The sequence below is a fragment of the Artemia sp. Qi Xiang Cuo genome, chromosome 1 (assembly GCF_049724085.1).
Source record: "Artemia sp. Qi Xiang Cuo chromosome 1, ASM4972408v1, whole genome shotgun sequence".
Lineage (NCBI taxonomy): Eukaryota > Metazoa > Arthropoda > Branchiopoda > Anostraca > Artemiidae > Artemia > Artemia sp. Qi Xiang Cuo.
The window spans coordinates 5,110,148-5,129,401 of record NC_142794.1 but is presented as its reverse complement, the minus strand read 5'-3'; the positions used below and the strand labels follow the sequence as shown (position 1 = coordinate 5,129,401).

Here is a 19,254-nt window from a genome sequence, read left to right as displayed (position 1 = left end):
AGTCTAATCTGTGTATAAGTGAATTCCAAAAGAAAATACTTACAGTACAAGATTATAATATAAAGTTCATACAATTACTTTTTTCCCCTTGTGTTTCTGTCACATGCAAAGATTGCCTGTGCCTTTTATTTCTTGCAGTTAAGTGACTATTGACTCTTACCCCGATTATTTTTTCTCTCATCTGGATGAATCACTTTCACTTGAATGAATGAATAGGTCATAATCTGCCTAGGCTTTTCTGATGAACAGTCATATTCCTCTTTGGCAGACAGAAGGGGAAGAGTGTAACCTATTTTGGCTGTAATTTCTTTTGGCTTACTGATGAAATCCAATTCTCATTTTCTGTATCTTAAGTGGCTATTAAGTATCTGGCAACTGTGAGCATCTTGCTTTAGCTGGAAACAGATTAATCGCAATTTTTTTTACAACTTAATATGCTGGCTCGGCTAGAGCTTTTATTTTTGGCTTTTGCCCCCCTCCCGCTAAAATTTCAAACACACGCACACACACACACACACACACACACACACACACACACACACACACACACACACACACACACACACACACACACACACACACACACACACACACACACACACACACACACACACACACACACACACACACACACACACACACACACACACACACACACACACACACACACACACACACACACACACACACACACACACACACACACACACACACACACACACACACACACACACACACACACACACACACACACACACACACACACACACACACACACACACACACACACACACACACACACACACACGCGCCGGAAAAAATGATCTAAATAAGCCACGAGTTTGAGAAAATTTGTTTAGAGCCTTAATTTGGAAAAAAAAATTATATGAGAGACGTCACATTTAAATACATTTCAAGAGCAAAAATTACGAAGATGTGCCAAAAAAACGAAAATGCGACTTAAAACTAAAGAATAACACGAAAATCATGCTATTGCGGAATTTAGATATTTCAAAAAATCACAATTGAGTGAGGAGCGTGTTATTTTATCTTCTGTAAAGGATAAACAGGAAGGAGAGGTGAATTTACGCTAAAAAATTTAATTCGACTGAAATTACTGATTTGCCACCCAATTACCTGAAATTAAAGAATAAAATGATAACTATGCAAATGCATAATTTAGATATATCAGAGGCCATCGGAATTGGAACATTCATGGTTGTTACTGAATTGTATAACACAGCAATCAAAGCAAAAACGTAACGACTGGGGAAAAGCTGGGAAAGAAATTTTTCTTATACCTATGAGGTTATGCGAAATTGTATATGATTTGGAATGAGTCCAAACAGCTAAAGCAAAATGAATTGAAAAATGTCTGAGGTAATTCTGTACGAAAATGAAGCGCAACGAGATTTGAGGCTACAAGAAACGCGATAACAAGCATCACAAAGAATCCGAGATGAAAATAATGGGCAAAGAAATCTGCGGTTATTAGAAAACTGACCAAGATGATCACATCGAATCATGAACGAAATCTTCGATTATATGAGAAGCAACAATGAGAATCACAAAGAGTCCCAGGAGAAAAAAAAATCTATAAAATGGATGATTCTTTGATGCATTAACAGAAATGAGGAATTGAATTCTCACCTGAATTGTTTAATTCAATTAAAATTGCTGATTTGACACTTCATTGCTTAAAACTAAAGATTAAAGTGAAGATTATACTAATGCATAATTAGAGAATCACAATTAGAGAATCTTTCAAACCAGGATTTTCGCCGTAAACGCTGAAACTATGCTGATTTACAGTTTTCGTTTAATCACGTATTTAAGGCAGTCGAATCTAAAATATCAGTCTAAAAGGACATGAGCGCCCATAAGCTGAATTCCAGGGGAGGGGGCTTACCGTGTCTTATTGACATTTTTAATGCTACATTATAGAAATCTCTAAACAAAATATAAAAAAAGGCAGCATCATTCAGCCAGGAGGGGCTGGTGCCCCCTCCTGCACTCCTTAGGGGCACCCATGTATAAGGACACATCAATTTGGTGTTATAAGTATCTGGAAACATATGAAATAACGGCAAAGCTTCGTAGAAGAAATTCGATCAAGAACGTTAACCATACTGCACAAATTTTCAACATGGTAAACATGCAGAATCAAGGCGCTCGCTCGGACTATATACTTACAAGAAAGGAAACCAGGCAATGAGTATCTAAAAAATTCTGTATTACACGGGGCACAGGCACCTTATTCCCGAAAAGCCCATGTCTTGTTTTTTTTGTTTTTTTTTTTTAATGGAAAATTCAATAGAAACAGTCCTAAGAAAGAAGCAACTCTAGGTTAGAAATCAAGTCGACTAGTGCTTGCTCAGTTTTAAGTGGTGTTAGAATATCATCAAAAAATAAAGTGAAATTAATTTTCAATTGCGTAATTTTCAGTTGGAGTGGCAAAGCTAATAAACGGAAAAATGAAAAAAAGAAATGTTCACGGTAAAATTAGTGCTATTCTAATACGATTTTAGCACCGGCCTAATGTAAATGCAAGAATCGATCTTTGCAAAACCTTTAAAAAAATTCGCCAGAATTACTGAAGCGAAGCTTCAACTAAAATTTTAGCAACAGTAAACGCTACGAATTATTATAAAGCAAAAGTAGATATCATAGTTCCTGCAGCATTTAGTACGAATCTGCGCCTCATTCACGATGGTTGTGGCATCAGAAGACGAGGAAGCAAAGAAAAAAAAATACTTGAGCTATATTTCGAGAAGGAGGAGGCACTCTGTATGGCTAATCCTGGGACTAGTGGAACATCTAGTTTGAAACGCTCAAGCGCCCCTCGTGAAGAGGCAACGTTGTTGTCTGCTGTGGCAGGCGGTAAGGGAATATCTTATTACAAATAACTGTATGTAAATGTTTGCCACGAGGTGCGTGCTAAAATATAGGAAAAAAAGCTAATTGCTTTTAGATGGTAACTACCTTTTTTTATGAAAGAAATACTTGTTAGTCAAAAGTTCAGAATCGACAAAATGTTAAGTAAAAGAGGATTTATATATTTCAAAAAGAATGTCAAACACAGTGAAAAAGTTTTTCCTTTTTTAATATATGCAAGAACTACCATTTCTCAGCACTTAGAACGATCTTACAATTTATCCGTAGCCCTTTATATACTATCATTTCTTTTTCCTTTCATGTTAGCAATCTAAAAGGGAAAACCCATTATGTTTTTCCTGAAAAACATAAATGCTTAAAAAGTATTGGAATATCTATTTCCCTTTTTTGTATAGGTTGCATATACTGAATGTCGTTAGCTAGATTCTTTCTGAACAGGACGCGTAATTGAGTAGCTACTTGAATTCACAATTGAACTTGCATTTTCAAGTAAATACAATTCAATTATTGATTACCGTAATCAAACACTTCGTGGTAACGAACTATAAGTAAGAAGCGACACAGCTCAATAGTAACCAAAACTCTAAAAAAAGAAATTTTGATACCAATAGATGCGTCAAAAGAATTGTATCTTTGGGCTGATTTAAAATATATATGTTTCATCAAGTTTAGTCTTACCAATCAAAAGTTACGAGCCTGCGAAAATGTGCCTTATTTTCGAAAAAGGGAAAAATCCCACTAAAAAGCATAGAATCTTAATGAAAATCAAACCATCAGATTCGGGGTATCAGAGAGCCCTACTGTAGAGGTCTCAAGCTCCTATACTTAAAAAAGGTGGAATTTTGTATTTTTTGCCAGAAGAAAGATCACGGATGCGTGTTTATTTGTTTTTTGTTTTTGTTTTCAGGGGTAATCGTATCAACCCATTGGTCCTAGAATATAGCGAAAGGGCTCATTCAGACGGAAATTAAAAGTTCTAGTGCTCTTTATAAGTGACCAAAAATTGGAGGCAACTAGGCCGCCTCCCACTCTCATTTTTTGCCCTAAATCCCCCGATCAAAATTTATATATAGCCATTTTGTTCATCATGGTCGAAAAATATAACAACTCAGAATGACTTAACCCCCCAAAGTTCCCGGGGGAAGGGCTGCAAGTTATGAACTTTGCCCATTGTTTATGTGCATATAGTATTGGTTATTTGGAAGCATACGGACCGTTTTCAGGGGGGATTTTTTCTGGTGGTAGGGGTCAAGGGGAAGGGGTTACGTGGCCGGATCTTTCCATGGATGAATTTTTCATGTTGGAATAGAATTATCCATGAAGGGGGCACCATATTTCCCAGCATTATTTAAAAACGATCATAAATTAATTTAAAAAACAAGTTTTTTCAACTGAAAGTAAGGAGCAACGTTAAGACTTAAAACGAACAGAAATTATTACTTATATGAGGGGGTTCGCTCCCTCGTCAAAACCTCGCTCTTTACGCTAAAGTTTGAATTTTGTCCCAGTTCTTTCAAGATGACTCCTAAAACACAACGGTCATTTTATTAGAACAATAAGCTTTTTTTAAGTACTAAAAAAGTTTAGCGTAAAGTGGGAAGTGTTGACGAGGGGGCGAGCCTCCTCATATACGTAATAGTTTCTGTTCGTTTTAAGTTTCAATGTTGCTCCTTACTTTCAGTTGAATTTTTTCTTTTTTCTTTTTTTTAATTTCTTCAAGCAGTGAACAATTCGAGTCCGAGGGTTTTCACTTCAATTATAAATATATTTCAACCGAAAGACACAAAAAATAAAAATAATAAAAAACAAAACAAAGATAAGTAAAGAGCATACTTTACTCAGTGTGTTGCCTAGAATATACACTCCAAAATTTATGCTGATCAGTCCATTAAAGTGGGAGTAAATCTGTACATACAATCATAACTTTAGTGTAAAGGGGGTGATATTGTAATGGTTCGTATTTAGGGCAGGAATCAAATACATATTGAACGTATATATAATGTGTATTTAGTATAAAATTTTTGTATTTTTAAATTACATTAAATTATATTATATAACTGAATTATATTAAATACAACTAAATAAATATATATGGTATTTTCATTTTAAATATGAACCATCCTAGTCGAGTGGTTAGTGCTTCGGACTTGAAACCCCGAGGTCAGGGGTTCGAGTCCTGGTGTCACTTGTTATTTGGTTTGGAAAGTGGGTCAATGATATGACCCTGTTTGCTCAGCCAGGTTTGAAGCAGCTCTAAATCCTTTGCTTAGGGTGCTCCGTAGAATATACACTCCAAAATGTTCCAAAATGGTTGACCCCATTCTAAATGCCCATATCTCGGAAACTACTCGATGGATCTTAATGAAACTAAATACACTTTATGTTGAAGGTCATATGTTTTATTGGTTAAATTTACAAAGAAAAGTACAAATATTTGTTGGTTCTATGACAGATTTTTATAAATGTTCAATATGAGCGCCTCCTGTGACTCTGCAAACGTCGAGTCGGTATTCGAGCTCTTGCCAAACTCGCTGTAGCATGTCTTCGGTAACAGTCTCCAGTGCAGCTGTAATTCTCTGTTTCAGTTCTTCAATGTTAGCTGGAAGAGGAGGTACGAAGACTAGTCCTTTCACATAACCCCAGAGGAAAAAATCACACGGCGAAAGGTCGGGTGATCGTGGTGGCCATTTCAGAAGCAAATCATCTTCTTCACTACCTCGACCGATCCATCTCTCTGGCAGAACCTCATTGAGGTAGGCTCGTACAGTGAGCTTCCAGTGAGGTGGAGCCCCATCCTGCTGAAAAATGAAACTTTCGTCTTCATTTTCTATGAGTTGATCAATTAGCCAATTCTGAAGCATTTGAAGATAAACATCTCTCTTCATATTTCTTCGAAGAAAAATGCCCTATAAACTTTTTTCTTGGGTATTGCACAAAACACATTAACTTTTGGTGAGTACCTCTCGTGTTCAACTTTGTCTTGAGGATTTTCTTCGCCCCAAATGTAAACATTATGTTTATTAACTTTGCCACTCGTGTGAAACGTGGATTCATCACTAAAGACTAGCCGATCATCGAAATCGTCTTCTTCGAGTTTATCTAGCATTTCAACACAAAATTCTTTAAGTTTTCGCTTATCACTTTCCCTCAAGGCCTGAACGAGCTGAAGCTTTTAAGGTTTAAATCGCAATCGTTTTCTCAGAATTCGCCAAACTGCTGTTTGTGGAATGTGGATTTCCACACTTGCTCTTCTAACACTCTTCCGAGGACTACGCAGGAAGGCTTCACGAGCCTACTCCACTGTCTCTGCTGATGTTGATGGCCGTCCTGGCGATTTAGGTATGCATAAGCAGCCGTTTTTTTTAAATTTTTGGTGCCAAGTCCTAATTTGTTTTGTAGTTCGTGTTTTCTTTGCAAATTTTGTGAAGAAGGCACGCTGCAGTGTCTTAGGTGACTCAGTCCGAGCGTACTCTAAGACGCAATACGCTTTTTCTTTTGAATTGAACGGCATTTCTTAATATGAAAAGATAGAAATGCCAAACATTACACACAAAAACTTGAAACGTTTCTACACAAGCTGTGAGAATTTGAGGTCATTCCAACAAAGATTGCCAAAGTTATTGGGCTACAAAATGGGGTCAACCATTTTGGAACACCCTGTATATGATGATCAATCCAATTAAAGTAGAATAAACCTGTACGAGAAATGTAACTTTAGTGTAAAGGTGGTAAAATTGTACTGGTTCGTGTTTAGGGTAGGTATCGAATATATATTTAACATGTGAATAATATCCATTAGTATAATATTTTTTTATTATTAAACTACATTAAATTATATTATATATGTACATTGTATCAAATACAGCTAAATAAATATATTTGGTATTTTGATATTAAATATATATAAAATTTACGGTAGTTTCAGCCTCTTTCAAGTTTAAGTCTGTTTTTTACTTTCTTTACCAAACACTTGGCTTTCTTATGTAGCACCGTAAAAGACCTCCATCACTTTAGTCTTAAAGTGCCAAAGAAAGCGAAAATGAAATCTGATGGTCAAGTGGAAACTTACAAAGTCATGTGTATCTTAAAAAAATAGAAACAAATCAGGAATTTAATTTTGAACTACGTATGCAGTTCTGCCATTTTTTAGCAGCGGGCGACAGATTAAAAAAAAACTTGGATTAAAAATCGAGCAAAAAATAAGCTAAAAACAAAAAATAAGCTGAATAGTGCTATTCAGCATAAGAAGGTATAACAATTCTTTGAAGCTGTAGTAGTCTTTGGGAATCAACACATTCCTGACGTTTGAATTTTCACGGGTGAAAAGTATTTTCAAATTTACCTATTGGTTTTGTTTATTTATTGTACGGTTCAACGTGACAACTTTGGTGATAAAAAGATGAAATTGTATGTGATGCTACCCAAAAACTTCATTATTTTCGAATAACCAAAAGGGAAAATCTTAAAAAATCGCAATTCTCAAGCATAAATAGACTCCAGTAGGCTAGGAATCAAAAGTGCTAACTCCTCAAGATGGTTTCAGGGGGGGGGGAGTGATTATATTATGAATTCTTTGATACTTTATAATAGAGATCTTGATCCAAAAATTGCATGCACGGTCAACGGGTAGTGACTAATTGACGCTCCCGACTCATTAGTTACATCCATTTCCATACACTTTCTATCTAGGACATATATTCCATGAATGCTTTATCTTTTCCATTGGGTGACAAATGACAAAGGATTAATTAATTTCTTAATTTTATTAATTGATTAACTAATTTTGGTCTGACTGTTTTTGTTGATCCATGCGTCAGAATGTAAGTTTAGTTTTCTAATAAATTAAGTTCTGTTTGATATCCCCGGGGACTTTTTAGTAAAGGGTTTTCAGTAAAGGGACTTTTCAGTAAAGGGTACAAGGTCATTTTGACGAGGATGCGAGGTGGATGAAAATCCTGTATCTTGGTGTATGTTTGTTTCCGCACTAGATTTGGTTAATGAATCTATGTTTTTGCTTCCGTTCTCCATTAATCCAATTCTTGTTGAGCCTGATAGAGCCCTAGCTCAACTCAATGGTTGCTATCCCTAGTGATTTATCATTATTTTTAGTTATTTTTTATATTGCTTAAAGCAAAAATCACTAAATCAGCACATAAATGACAAGACTATTGAAGATAATCACTAAATAAACAAAACATCACTTAAATCTAGGGATTTTTTCTCACCGAGTGGCAGCCCTGTTGCCCTTCAATCAAAGTAGAACTGAATGGACAAATTTACCTTTTTGTTGAACAAATGATTGTTTTCGCAGGGAATGTTTCGCAAAGATAACACGAGCGTTAAAGCGTGACCTAAATGAACAACAACTTTAGACTTATTATTTTCGTCTAGTGTAATTGACAAAACCATTACAATAAAGAAATAATTACAATTCCTTTATAATTATTGTTATCTGAACTGATTAAGCTTCCATTACAATTCAACTGAAAAACGTTGAAAAGTTTGTAGTTATTCCAGTATTTAAAACAGGGGAAAGGAGAGAACTTGGATTAAAATCAGTGATGTTTATAAGGTGGAAGAAGAGACCTTCAGCCATTAGCCCTAGCCTATAACGTTGTGATTTTTATATATAAGTTCCTTATATATTTCCAAAGAATTTGCCTGTTTTTCCCCTTCTCAAAAATTCGGCCAAATGTTTGTCCCAGTCATTTTGTTCTTGGCATAACAATTTGTTTTCAACAAAAAATTACCGATAATTGATTAAATTTATATAATGGAATTATGATATTTCTAGCAGAAGTTCTGGACAAACGTATTCTTTGGCAAATTTTAAATTATGACTACTGACCTTTCAGAACATTATCTTGTATATTTTGTATCCCTTTGACTAGCCTCTTTTAATCTCTGATAATTTTAGAGTGTTATTAATAAGTTTGTTATTGTTATGGTTCGATGAGAAAACTTGGATCTTACAGATTGAGGAACGTCTAGGGAATTTAACATCAATGTTGCGACATCTGATTGTTCCACTTTACGCGCAGCCCGCTTGTGTGCATAGCATATAACGACCATTTTTTCAAGCCCCCAAAAATCAAAACCTAAATTAATTCTTACCTGCAGTTGGCAACAATGTTAAAAGTCACTGCTGTCAATGATCAGAAGAACAGCTCTTAGAATTATCTCTCCACGTCCTAGGCTCTAAATTCAACTTCTTTCTGAAGAAAACCGATTGTATCGGCCACTAAATCTTTGCTGGAAAGTTTCCTATTTTCTCCCTTGGAACATCCTTACACAGAAGAGGTGATAATGGACTAGCAAAAAATTGACCTGGGTTTTAGTATAGCTATTATTCAAAAGACCGTTTCCGTTGTGGAAGGTCAAACAGGAGATAAAGTGCTTTTTATGATGTATAAGCTAGATGCATTTGAAAGGATGGTTTAGTGAAATCCATTTTGTCTATAAAACTTGTTGATTCTTTCATGCAATAACTTAATTAGAGTCTTTTTAGTTGTGGGGGTGGGGGTAACTTAAGAATACGCAAAATAGGTCAATTACATGGACATTAAAATGCTCATGGGATAGATAAAAGGAAGAATACCTTAGGGAGCGGCTTGTCCAAATGCTCCGTCTCACTTCAAACATGTCTGTTTCTAATTTAATTGTCGACGAAATTCCCACCATTTTTCTTTTAAAATGTTGAAAACTCGGCCCAAAAATGACAAATCCTATTTGCTTCTCTTGAAATTAAACAAAGCCTTCTTCAAAATCTAATTTCGAACATTCTATACATTTACTTACCGAATTTTTCAATGTCCAAGTTTTCCTTTAAAAATCTAAAAGTAAAATCAATGATAAATATCTAAATTTAAATGTGTCTAAAACTGAACTTAGAAGGTTCCAAAAATGATGTTTTACAAGAATTGTGATTGCATATTATCTTCAGTGGTTCTCAGACTTCAAAACATGTTGATGTGGATGCTCCGTTTAGCACTAAAACAAACTATTTATAAACTGTATTTTATATCAGGAACAATTTAATAAGTTTCAATTTCCTGAAAGAAGTCAAATTTTTCCATCATTTTTTTATTGTTTTCACTGAGAAGATCCATGTTATTTATTTTTCTTTTTTTTTATTCTTATCTCTAAGATGTTTTATCTATTATATTTTTTTGACTGATTATTTCTTTGTTTTACTTGCATATTTTTTTTCTTTTCTTTTTTACCATAAGTAACCCCTCCCCATCTTACTCCTCTAGTTGATCTTAATCAATAGGGGAGAGTCGGGAACCCTGGGACAAGTTCAACTTAAAGCTCAATATCTCCTAAATTTACTGTCCGATTCTCTTGCATCAAACATCAATCTGTGGCAAAATCATTTGGCTTTTACTGGGATTTTTCTCAGATTTTTATTGCTCACAGTAAAATTAGCAAGAATTTTTTTTTAGAGGGTCCCGTTTTTTCCCAGAGTACCACTTGTGCAGGTACTATGGGTCAGGGTGGTGGGTACTTTGGGACACCATGATAAATCAATTAAAACTTCGTATACTTTGTGGTATAAAACTGTAAAAATACAGTAGACTTATTAAAAAAAAAACTTCAACAGAGCAGTTGGTCAGGTCTGCATCAAAGCTGGTCATCTTGGCAATGCGTTTAGTTCCGCCCGAGACCATTAGAACTGGCAATTTCATCACTACTTCTGAGCTATCGACAAACGCTTCATCGCGGTCTTTCGGAAACGTAAACCTCCAGGCTTGAACGTTTTGTTTCAAAAAATTGACAGTGTAGCCGTCTGGATCGGCCTGAAGAACTTCACCAGTGTAGAATTTCGATCCCTTTTTCCCCTTGTACTCGACTAGAACAAAGTCACCGGAACAGATACTGGGAGTCACAGACTCCTCTTCCGCCAACCGGAAATCTTCAGAGCAGAACGAGTCGTCAGAATTGTCGTCACACTCAAAATTCCCTGGTCCTTCTTTATCTCCGCTTTCGTCACTGAACGTCAGCAATCTCTTGGTAGTTTTCTTCTGAATCTTCGGCTTTTTGGCAGGAGCCACTTTCTTGCTTTTCTTGAGATCCTTCTTCTCTTTTTTTTGCCTTCCTTTCGTTTTCTGCAGCTTGGATCGAATCTTTCACCGGTGTAGAAGTCAATATCTTTGATACTTCAGCCTTCCTGCCTGTCTTTCTGTTTGTAGCTTCCCTTCTTGGCAGAGGTATAATATATTCCGGCACAACAAACGAGGTTGAATGGGTCGTAGTACTGGGACTCTGGCTCAACCGAAGCTCCTGCGGATCTGGTAAATTTTCGTCAACGCGCAAAGCAGGAAGAAAGTCAGACTCTTGCCACACTCCAGTATTCAGCGGGAAAATTCCAGGCTTTGAGAATCCGCTAGTGATGTTAGTCTGAGAGAAGGCCTTAGGAAAAGCAACCCCCAGTAATTCACCGATCTCATATTCCGTCACTACTCGACCAGGGTGAAGTCTCAACCAGTTCTCCATTGCCTTTGACCAGTAAGTCGATAAAGGTCCATAAACCGAAACTTCTAGAAGTTGCAACAGGGATGATGTGTGCGGCGGGAACGTAAGTAAATGTATTCCCTTTTCTTTGGCCAACAAAATTGCATCGTAACTGTTGTGACTTTCATGATTGTCCATCAGAATCAAGACAGGATTCTCAGGAGATGGGTGGACATGCGATACAAAGTGCTCCAAATACAGCAAAAACAGAAGCTTTGTCATCCAAGCATTTCCAGGCTTGCCACTTGCTATTCCAGCAGTCTGTGGGGGGGGGCTCCTTTCTACAAAACGTGCTCGTGGGAAAATCAAAAAGGCTGGAATAAATCCTCCCATGGCATTTATAGTGTCCACAATGGTCACCAGCTTTCCTCTCTCTTGGGAAGTCGTAGCACCAAGCTGCTTTACTCCCTTCGGGCTCAGTGCTCTTTGACACTTGGTCTGGACATTCGTAAGCCCAGTCTCATCGAGGTTGAAGATCCGGCTAGCAGGGAACTTGTATTTTGAATACAACTCTCCGAGATTCCTGTAAAAATTGTCAACAGCAACACGATTGAAACCAAGATTTCTCTGGATACTTGTAGGTTCAAGCCTTCGAGCGAAATCGAAGGATGTTTTCTAAGAAAGCCGTGCAACCAGTCTTTGCCTGCAGACTTTTCATTGTCCCAGTTTGACGGATATGCAAGTCCGTTTCGTTTCGCCATAAGCCAAGCAAGCTCTCTGGCTCTCTTTATGGAGAGACCATAGTGCATTCGGGCTGCTTGAAGGATGTACTCGTCTAGTTGAAGCTCCTGCTCAATCGTAAATACTCGCCTGTTGTCAAAGACGGTAGTGTGACTAAACTCTTCTTTTTCTTCGTCCGTTCCGTCACGAAACGCAGTGGCATATCTGCTACGAGTTGACTGCTTGACATTGTAAACTTCAGCAGCTGCTCGAAAGGGCATCCCATAAAGGTGAGCTTGTACTGCTTTCTTCATGTCCTCCTCATTCCAGGCGTAAAGCGACGGGTCGGTTTTTCTTCGTTTTTGTCATTCTAAAACAAAATAAAGAGTTTTTTGTATATATACTAAGTTTAAGTTCTTCTAATTTTATATATTAGGTAAAATTTAAATTTTATTGAATAATTAGAATGTATCGAGTTTATGACTGAATTTAGTTTTATGAAATATAGAAATAATATATGATTTCGTATGATATAAAGAAAACAAATTATAGAGTTTAGATTTGAAGTATTTGAGACTTAGATTGTAGGTTTTAGATTTGAGGTCTTAGATTTGAAGACTTAGATTTGAATTAGTGGAGTTTATTTTATGATAAAAATTGAGTAATTTTTAGGGAATGTAGAAAGAGTATAGGATTTTTAGGGAAAAAAATTGAGTAAATTTTTAGGGAATGTAGAAATAGTATAGGATTTTTATGATTTTTTAGATTATAGATTTCAAGTAAATTTTTAATGATTGTTGGAATTTATTTTAAACTAGTTGAATTTATTTTATGTGTTGAGGGGGGATTCCATTGGCCTGGATTGTAAAATATTTGATTTTTGGGAGTTTTTTTTAGGATTGTTGTAGCTACCCAATATCAAAAGGCCCATCGAGAGTAGAAAAACGAAAGAAAAAAGTCAACATAAGACAAGAAGCATGCTTTTGAAAGTTCTCTAGGCTAAAGCAATCAAGGGTACCCTGGGACACAATATACTGAAGCTGTCCCGGTGTACCCCGGAACATGCGTCCCCGAGTACCCTAACAGTACGAACTTAAGAAAAAAATTAGATCAGCCACTAGGTGGCAGAAGAACACAACAAAATTTATACCATCGAAAAGCTCATAAATTTCTCTATCTAATGAGCTATAAGCAATTTTCTAGAAGCTGCTTACCTAAGAGAACCGTAGAATTTCGCAAAGCAAAAATGTTTTTAAAAAATCACATAAAAAATTCTTACCTAAATTTTGTGATAGAAAGTTGCACATGTGACCACTATACTACCCACAGATAGTCTAAGAGATGGCGTTTGAGGTGTGAGTAGCGGCAGATGTTTAGCTTGAAGTTTTCTGTCAAAAGTACACGTGTCTCAACGGCCCCGCGTCCCAACGTACCCCACTCTCCCCTAGGCTAAATGAACGATGGTCATGGCCGTGTTTCAGAAATGTCCCTTGTTGTTACCGTTGTTAACCCTAAATCGTCGATTAAGAATTCCTTCTAAGCAACAAAGTTTTTTTTTTATTTGTAATAAGCCAAATGTGGTCGGAATATTCTTGCCTTATGTGGCACGCCGGTCTCAGCTTGATTCAAAATGATAAGCTCAAGGGTATCCAAAAGCGAGTTTGCAGGATTATCACAGGAGCCCAGTATGTTGCTTATGAAGATAGTCTCAGGTTATTATCTCTACCAAGTACTGCTTATGCTGCCCAGTATGTTACTTATGAAGATAGTCTCAGGGCATTACCTCTACCCAGTGTGTTGCTTATGTTGCCCAGTATGTTGCTTATGAAGATAATCTCAGGGTATTATCTCTACATAGTATATTGCGTATGTTACCCAGTATGCTGCTTATAAAGATAGTCTCAGGGTATTATCTCTACCCAGAATGTTGCTTATGTTGCCCAGTATGTTACTTATGAAGATAGTCTTAGGGTATTATCTCTACCGAGTATGTGGCTTATGTTGCCCAGTATGTTGCTTATGAAGATAGTCTCAGGGTATTATCTCTACCCAGAATGTTGCTTATGTTGCCCAGTATGTTGCTTATGAAGAAAATCTCAGGGTATTACCTCTACCCAGTATGTTTCTTATGTTGCCCAGTATGTTGCTTATGAAGATAGTCTCAGGGTATTATCTCTACGGACTCAGACTTGACCTGCCGGTGAAACTTGGCTTCAGTTGTATTTCGTCTTAAACTCACTCAGATATTTTTGCTGATTCTTGACTGAAACTCTGAACAATTTACCCGATTGGTTGGCTTTCGAAAGCTATACCTGCTACCTACTAATTTGACTGATCGATTCTTGTTTTCATTTGTAACTAACATTGTGCGTAATTTTAGTTTATGAGATTTTCTTATGTGTGTTGTGAATAATACGTAATTGACAACCCGGTGCTAGCGTGTTTTTATGTTTTGTTGAGAATAAAGGAGGTATTTATTTACATAATTATATATGTATTTGTTTCAGCAATAGGTGTCTTCCTTTTAAAGTGTATAGCTCTTTTAAGGTTTTGGGCTTTGAGATTCATGGACTTTGACTATGAGCCCTGTAATCTTCTTTCGAACATTCCCTAATTTTATTTTTTTTTTTTTTTTGGGGGGGGGGAGCTGAACTTAATAATGCAAGTAATGTCTGTTAATGTTGTTTTAATCTTAATTTGACAGCAATCTATGCTTAATTCTACCAAGGCTGTCGTTATCTATTTTAGTTAAGTTTATCCTGCAGATCTATTCAACTGAGACTAGCCTAATATGAGTTTTTTATTCAAGAGCAACACCTGGTCTCGCTTATTTTTTCATCTTATCGATTCTGGCTTATTGTAGAAAAGTAGTAAGGGAGTAATGTCAGTAGTAAGGGAGTAATGACGGATTTGCATTCTATAACTGAGGCTTTACTTTCCAAAATACATGCTAAATGATGCTAATTATGGAACTTGAGCTTTAACAAGGAGGGGTCTTTATTCGATGTACCTAGGCATAAACGTGAATTATGTTTCACACGGTTCGTATACTCCGCTTTTGGTTTGACCTAAATACAGCGTAGGCCTTCTGGATTCAAAAAAAAGCTTTGACATTATTCATTTTGAGTCTTAGAAGGGCCTTCTCGGATGTTTAGGGTTTAAACCGCATTCGGTTTTTTGTCTTGACGTTCTTTTATTTAAAGATCTTTTGTCATCTTTTATATACACAACATTTTTAGCTTTGGCCTTAGGAAAACTTACGTTAGCTTCATCTTTGGCTTTGGAAAAACTTTTCTAAGTCATAAGGCTTAGGAAAACTGTGACAGGTTTATAGGTGAACATACCTTTCAAGTTCTCTCTCACAAAATAACTATGCAATTTTAGATCTAAGTTTGGCTTTCGACTCTTAGAGTTCAATGCCAGATAGCCCTTTCCCCCTCCTACTCCGGACCTTATTAACTGTCAATCACATAACTATCTTATTTTTCAGGAGGATATTTACTTCTAATCATAATAATACAGGGGCAAACCAGTTCCCTGATGCCTTTGAAAGGCAGTTACTCTACACCCTGGCTAAAGTTGCTCAAGCACTTGAACGTAATGAATATCGCCTCAATGAACAAGATAAAAAAGAGGCTATCAAACTAGAATGGCAACAAGTAGCCCTTGTTATTGACAGGTGAGACACATGGTCAATTTAGAAAAATTCTGTCTGTTTTTTTTTTTTTTTTGAATATTCAGACAAATTTTTATATTTGTATTTAATTGGAACTGAGCACATCAGTTACTATGTTAATAGAAATAATATCAATTGCCGCACCAACTACGGGTATTACCATTGATTCCACCAATATTACCACCAAATTACTAATATGGAAAATATGCATATGCAAAATATGCAAAACTATTCTGTTTAATTAATCTTTTGTAAAATTTGAAGAAATTGGGATTGTTACTCTAAAAGTTTTGGGTTTTTGGGGTCCCTTGGCACTAAAAATTAACGTTTTTTCTCCACTGTACTAGCTTTATTTACACAGTGTGTTTAATAAAAGCTGAACAGCCTCAGTAACTGACAAGCAGCGTTGCCAACACGCTACAATTGTACTGCTTTTGGTAGAGTATGGAAATCATGATACAATACAGCACATATGAACACTTTGTAGTATAATCCAAAATATTGTGGTACCTTTCAGTACATTTGGGCTGTATTTGCTAAGTCAATTTTTACTTTGTTGAAATATTTTAAACTTCTCCCGTCACCTCTATGAAATTTAAGCAAAAGAAAAAGAATTTTCATTGAGCATAAACGATTCAAAAAAAGAAATCTCCATGGATATCAGGCTAATCATCAGACAAGAAATAGCACTCAAAATGGATTTCCGAGAGAGGATGAGGATATGCGAGAAAAAAAAGCTGCTTGCTTTTTCAGTTTGTTCTAGTATTTTTGTCTGTAAAACAGAATCTGATGCAGAATACAATAATTTTACCATAAAGAATTTTATGCGGTTCAATTTAGTTGGAAAACAAGTAGAATTTATCTCAAAGCGCTGGTAACACTACTGGCAGATACACAAAAAATAATATCTGGAATAAGGCCGTATCCAGGATGGTTTTGATGGGTTTTAGTTCCCTCCCCAAAAAATGTTTGTCCGACTCTTAAAAATGTAACAAAAGTGCATATAAGCAAATTTTGATGCGTTTTCTGAAGTCTTTTGTGTAAAAACCCCCAAGACAAATTATCTTACCCCCGAAGAGAAATCCAGGGTGCGCCTCTGATCAGGAGTGCCATTACTAAGGAGAAAAAAGGGTTTGACATTTTGTATATGTTAAATAAAACAGTTTTTATGACAATTATTATCGGTCAAAATTATTTAAGAATAGAATGACAATTTTAAGGTTTTACAAGTGTGACACAGCCATCGAAATTTTAAGGTCTTTTGTAGATATTGCGGGTCGAGTATTAAAAAAACGTGTATTCTAATATAAGAAACACTTAAATAAAGCGTTTATTGGATAGCCTTCAAATATGATAGAAATGTTGTTTTTTTATTACTTTTTTCTTTTAAATTACAGCAGAAGCATACAATAGTATTCTTTATGGATTTTTTTTCTTTGTGTAATTAAAATGCAGATTTAAGGTAGTTTGAAAATTTTTTTCTAAGTTTTCTTGCTTTTTTTTGTAAAAATACGTTTTGTGCATATTGTTCTCTTAAGTGGGATAAGCAGAGTAATTATGAGTTTTTTTTAGACAGTGTGGGTAAACTGTAAACCAACAAACATCTTAAAAATATTTAAGTTTTAAATACTCATCGGCCAGTTTACAAGTACGTGTAGGGTAAATTTTGTTTGCCTTTTTTACACTACTCTATTACACTATCCAATTTTACAGTGCTCTTTTTTACACTACCCAATTTCAACCTGACAGAACACGCTTCAACCTGACAGAATTTTGGCAAAAGAGAAGCTTAACAAACTAAAATTAACTCGTATGTATCGTAAAAGAGATGTTTGAATAAATTGGGTTGGAGAAGGAGCGCGTCTAGCCATGTTAGCCTCAGGCCGCTTGGTGTTGCAATGAGTTGCTAGTGATAGTAGTAGTATCGTGAATTATTGATAAGTTTTGGTCATACGTTGGAATCAAATGAGAAAATATTCTTTCAAGAGTAACCGTCATTTTTTTTTCGGTTCAGTAAGCAAGCTACATATTTGTATTTAAAATACTTTTATTTCTAGTTTCTTTTTGTATTTTACAAATATGAATTTATTCTCATTTGTTAATACGTTTGCGTTTTTTGTTTTATCGTTTGTTTTTAAGTTGTTTTTTCTTTGTCTTTTGTATCCAGAGGAGATGAAAAACTCCTGTTTCAACCATATAAGCTATTCTATTTATATAATTAAATCAAAAGTGACTATTGGCAACTTAAAGCTGCTAACTACGAACGATAAAAAAATTTTAAGTTTATTTTAGAATTCAACGTAAAAAAGAATGATTGAAACCCATATTTTCTAATTTAACGTGCAGAGGAGCATATAAAACTCCTCTTATTTTTTTGTACGAAATTTGTTTTTTCAAGTTAAACTTGAGATTTTTTTTTGTCTCAGTTTGTTTCCTTTACTTTTTGGCCCACTAGTGATCATGTCCAGTTTAACCACATTGCCTAATTAAATCTCTTTTCGGTTTCAGATTTCTATTATGGATTTTCATAATCGCCACTGTTGGATCTACATTTGGTATTTTGTACATGTCTCCACATACAAAACTTTTTACGATGTGACGAGCAATGGAAGAAGCTGTGAATGGAAGTTATTCCCTTTAAATCATATATATTTCAAGGGACTTTCTACTTAAATGAATTTTCTCGTTTTATTAAAAGGATCTTTATAACTTGGAGGCGTTTATGACCAGCAGTTGAGAAGGATTGTACGAGTAAATTTGTGAAATAAAATTATTCTTCGAAAACCGACCAAGGAAAAACGTTAACAATATATTAAGGTTGAATTGCCTGCGAGGAGGAACAAAACAAAAGAAACTCCAAAGACGAAATAAATAATTTGAACGAATTCTAAGTAGACTATGCAGCAGGTAATAAGCTTCGAAGCTTCTGTTTTTTTATCTGTTTATTCTTTGAAAACATCAAAAACTTGTTGATGTTAATTTCGACTAGAGAGAAGAGCAAAACGGAATGAATAAGTTTTATCAAACTCTAAGTGCGCAACAGTTAATACGATTGGGAATTACTATATTATTTGGAATTCATGCTTTCTTTGAAAGTGTTGAAAAATATTGAAATTGAATTGACTATGGGGCTTAAAAAAAAGAAAGAAACTAAAACCCGCAAGAAACTGTAAAAATGATATAGATCAAATTTTAAAAAATTCTAAGCATACAGCATACAATACAGTTGGAAATGTTTCATTCCTTTGACATTTCTATGTTCTTTCAAAACGTCAAAAACTTATTGATTGATAACAATAAGTTTGAAAACAGAGAATAGCGAAACAGAAATCAAACTTTATAAATTCCAAGTCTGCTGCAGAAAATACAATTGAGAATTTCTGTTTTGTTTGACGTTCCTGTTTTCTTCAAATATTTCAAATAAACATTGAAGTTGATTTGACTATGAGGTCGAAAAAAAAGAATGAAACTAAAATTCACCAGAAACTGCAAATCTGATATGACTCAAC

General features: G+C 35.4%; 1 protein-coding gene across 1 annotated transcript in view; it reads left to right on the top strand.

Moving 5' to 3' along the window:
* The window catches only part of LOC148955935 (uncharacterized), a 159,683-nt gene extending 141,219 nt beyond the window's left edge, over positions 1 to 18,464 (top strand). The window contains exons 3-4 of the mRNA XM_089093255.1: positions 15,560 to 15,748; positions 18,254 to 18,464. Of these exons, the coding sequence (XP_088949381.1) occupies positions 15,560 to 15,748; positions 18,254 to 18,344 (280 nt within the window). The 3' untranslated portion in view covers positions 18,345 to 18,464. The remainder of the gene's footprint in view (positions 1 to 15,559; positions 15,749 to 18,253) is intronic.
* The last annotated feature ends 790 nt before the right edge of the window (positions 18,465 to 19,254 follow it).